Source organism: Poecilia latipinna, unplaced genomic scaffold (genome assembly GCF_001443285.1).
Source record: "Poecilia latipinna isolate Pla-1442-1.1 unplaced genomic scaffold, P_latipinna-1.0 Scaffold122, whole genome shotgun sequence".
NCBI classification, from domain to species: Eukaryota; Metazoa; Chordata; class Actinopteri; order Cyprinodontiformes; family Poeciliidae; genus Poecilia; species Poecilia latipinna.
This window is the reverse complement of record NW_015112738.1, coordinates 103,084-107,057: the sequence shown is the minus strand read 5'-3', so window position 1 is coordinate 107,057 and position 3,974 is coordinate 103,084. Positions and strand designations below refer to the sequence as shown.

The window sequence follows — 3,974 nt, the reverse complement described above, 5'->3', positions numbered from 1 at the left end:
TTTTTTTTCCCCCAACCTAATTTTTTTTTAAAAAAATTTAATTTTGTTTAAAAAAAAAAAAAAAAAAAAAAAAAAGAACAGGCAAATTCTCTGCAAATAATTTGGAGTTATGTTCTACAGAAAAATCTAAAAATAGGTGGAAGTCCACTGTATGTAAAGTTTTCTACAAGATATACATCAATTACAGGCTGATAAATAAATTTAACATGTAATACTTTTTTCTCACATTCCTATTTTGAGTAATCAACATTGATGACTTAAAAGGTAAACTTTCAGATATGGATTTTTATCAGCTGTTTAAGACAGATTTTCCCTTCCAGCTGCCATTAGACTTTATGCTAAATTAGGCGAATTGTTAGTGCTGGCTTGCACGCATTGACAAATTCAGTTTTAGAATTTGTCAATGCGTGTTGGCTGATCACGGTAACAACTTCTGTAAATTGCTATTTAGGTTAAGCTAACAGCACAAGACCAAACAGTTATTTCCCTTTTTATTTTGGCATATCAATGTCTTTCTGGGTCAAGAGTAAAAATCTATTTACAGATAAAAGTATACTTTTCACATTGTTGCATCAAAAAAAAAAAAACCACAATAATACTTATGAGCCATGTTTAGTGCCTTCCCCAAAATAGTCTCTACATTTGAAGTAGTAAATGTGGAAGAATTTTTCCTGATCAGAACTTCTTGCTCAATATTGAACAATGTCTTTAAATTAACCTTGTCACTATGCTATTTCTTAAACATTAACCTTTGCTTTCTATCCAGCCGATTCTGAACACTCTTGGAAGATTGCCCATGTTCCATTGGAGATAGACGTTAAGTTTCGCTATGCTTTCCAAGCCACGCGCGGAGACCCCACCTCTTCCACTGGAGGCATCTACATCGACGACATCAGCCTGACGGAGACACACTGCCCAAACGCTGTGTGGACAATCCGTAACTTCTCCAAGATCATGGAAACGGCTAATGTCGACACTGTTCTTGACAGCCCTCGCTTCTACAGCCGCGAAGGCTACGGTTACGGCATACGTATCATGCCACTGAGCAGTTACAGTGATTACACTGGGAACTATGTAGGGCTCTACTTCCACCTGACCAGTGGGGAGAACGATGCTGTGATGAAGTGGCCAGCTGTCAACCGACAAGCCACCTTGGTGGTGATGGACCAAGACCCAGATATTCTGCAAAGGATGTCTTCTGCTCGCAGCCTCACCACTGATATGACGAGTGAGTACGTCTCTTTGCCCTGAGGGAAAAAGGACCAACATGACAGTAAAAACCACAGCAAAAATGATGGAATTCCAATGTAAGATGTACTCACCCTGTGATTTTACTTCATCAAAGGAACCGCCTAATAGAAACAACACCAAACTTACTACTTATATCAATTTAACCTAACGCCAGGTGGACAACATCTATGTTGTCATTTCCCACATTAGCTGTTGCAGAGGTACACCATGCTACCATGGGATTTCAGGGCGAGGAGAAGAGAGCAAGATGAAGACAGACCAATGGCAGTTTGGGTGTAAACTTAATTTGCTAGCAGTAACTGGATGCCACTTTGGGAGTGTTGAGAAAATAAATTTAAAATAAGCTAGTTTTAAAACTTAACATGTCTTGATTCAAATGACCTAAATTGTGGTTTTAAATCAGTAACTTATTCTGGCTCTTTGACCTTTATGTTACCTGTAGTTACAGCAGATGGTTTGCTAGGATCGTTTGAACTGCCTTTTGTCTGTGGGAAAACAATACAGTGGAAGTTGTAGCTTTTCACACTCATCTGTGAAAGGCCGTAAACACAGCAGGGGTTTCTGGCTTCAGATAGAGGGTCAGAGATAGCTCCTTGTTGGATGAGCAAAGATACGCCTTATTTGAATAAATTAAAGATAAGAATACTCCTTCAGTATAAAACTTTCTACACAGAAGTAATAAATCAGATTTGCTCTTGCAACTCTCCAAAGATGTCTTTGCACGTCTTTGCTTTCTTCTTTTCCAAGTCTGTGAGGTAAATGAATGTATGTCTCCGTTGTTCTGCAGTTTCTGGTGTAAGTTTGTGCATTGTCTTATATTGGATTAAACTCTGTAATTCTGTGATGTCAACACGCATTGTTGTTTTCCTTGTGGCTACACGTGGCCCGCCGAGAGGACCTGGGATCCAGAGGAAGAGAGAGAGCCAGACTTTTTCCAAAGTTAACCTATTTTAGAATTTTCTTCCTTTACAGGAGACAGAATTTACTTTGACAAAATTTTTTTTATCATTGATCTTTATACCTGCTTTCATCGGTAATGTTAGTTACCTGTCTAACACAGGCTGTTCTACATCATCATTCAAGGTGTGGAATCCTGTTCCTCACTGTGTTTCTGTTCTGCTTTTAGTATCATCAGATGGACAGTATTTGTGGGATAATCCCTCCAAGGTCGGCACGTACGACTCCACCTGTCAGTGCTACCGAGGTTCATCATGGGGATGGAGGAACTTCATCAAGTACTTTGACCTCAGGCGGCGCAATTACCTCAAAGATGATGACCTCATCATCTTTGCTGATTTTGAAGGTTTTTTTTTTTTTTACTCAATCAATAAAAGTTTGAGATCTAATTCTCCCACAATGCAAACAAGATTTTTCCTTCTCTATAGACATAACATCACTCATCAAAACAGAAGTTCCTATTGTGTCGCATGACTAAGGATTTTATAACACAACAAACTGGTAAGTAATTACAAACTGTATTATTTTATTTAATGTTCCACCAACAAACATTGTGAAATGTTTGTTTTCGTTTGAAGCACTTCATTGGAGTACATGGAGCTGGAATGAGAAGAAACATCTGTGAAGATGACGGCACAAGATGTATTAGAAGATATTACAATGCATTAAGAAATGTCAATAAAAGCCTTAAACAAGAATGTAGTTTGATGTTCCATAAAGATTTGATACATTTGTTTTGAGTCACTTAGGAATATGTATCTTAAAGAAAAAATGTGTTTAATAGATTTGATGCTTTTGTGGTTCAGCAAAAAAAAAAAGAAAAAAAAAGAAGACCCTAGGGGTCTTAACAAATACCTACGCAAAGTACTAATAAATTGTTCCTCTACATTTTTCTTACTTTAGGTGAGATGTAAACAGACACTGACTAGAAAGTTGCACACAGACACGAGTTGGCCCCCTGTACCTTCTTCATATCAAATGAAATCAGTGTCAACCATTTATGCAGCAAAAATGTTTGTGCCGCTATTATTTTAAAAGTATTAAATGTTTCCTGAGGTTATGAAATGTCAACCAACCCCTTCGCTTTCACAAAATCAAGCATGATATCCAAGAACTCTGCTGTTTTGTTTTGAAGATATTCAAGATATTAATGAATGTTTAAAGGTCAAAAGGTTAGCCAAATCTCCCACTAACAAATCAAACACAATTGGTGCCTAATATTTATGGTTTTAACAGCTTTAAATTCAGGTTTTAACCACATGGCGTTTTTATTAATGAAGTGTTAGCCCCCTTTTTGCTTTTTATAACAGTTGTTTTTATAAATAATACCAAAACATTATTTATTTTTTACCTTTTTGTCATAGCAAACCTTTGTTTTCCAGTTTTGCCTGGTTCAGCTGATTTTTAAGTACACTTTTCCAACTCTCAGGATCGCCTGATCGTGATTTTTTTTTTCCAAGTAATTATAAGAAACTCCGAAGCACAGGAAAATAATGCCACTGTCACAAAATCTCAATGTTTTCACTGCTTTTGACAGCTTAACAGCGAGCTGGAGCCAACATTACCTGTCTGGACACAACAACAGCAAACATATATTCTTCCTGTTGCGAAATTGAAGGCAGTTAGTAACCATTTACATAATATAATAATAATAATAATAATACTTTTTTTTGCATAACACCTTTCTACACATGCTACAGGAATCAAGTAAAATTACAAACTCAAACAGTCATAAAAGGACAACACTTAAATAAATAGCATGTAAA

At 36.6% G+C, this 3,974-nt stretch overlaps 1 protein-coding gene across 1 annotated transcript in view; it reads left to right on the top strand.

The window, feature by feature from the left end:
* mep1a.1 (meprin A, alpha (PABA peptide hydrolase), tandem duplicate 1) overlaps positions 1-2,906 on the top strand; it is a 10,268-nt gene extending 7,362 nt beyond the window's left edge. The window contains exons 11-14 of the mRNA XM_015028350.1: positions 767-1,228; positions 2,378-2,554; positions 2,637-2,709; positions 2,787-2,906. Coding sequence (XP_014883836.1) covers positions 767-1,228; positions 2,378-2,554; positions 2,637-2,686 — 689 coding nt within the window. The 3' untranslated portion in view covers positions 2,687-2,709; positions 2,787-2,906. The remainder of the gene's footprint in view (positions 1-766; positions 1,229-2,377; positions 2,555-2,636; positions 2,710-2,786) is intronic.
* The last annotated feature ends 1,068 nt before the right edge of the window (positions 2,907-3,974 follow it).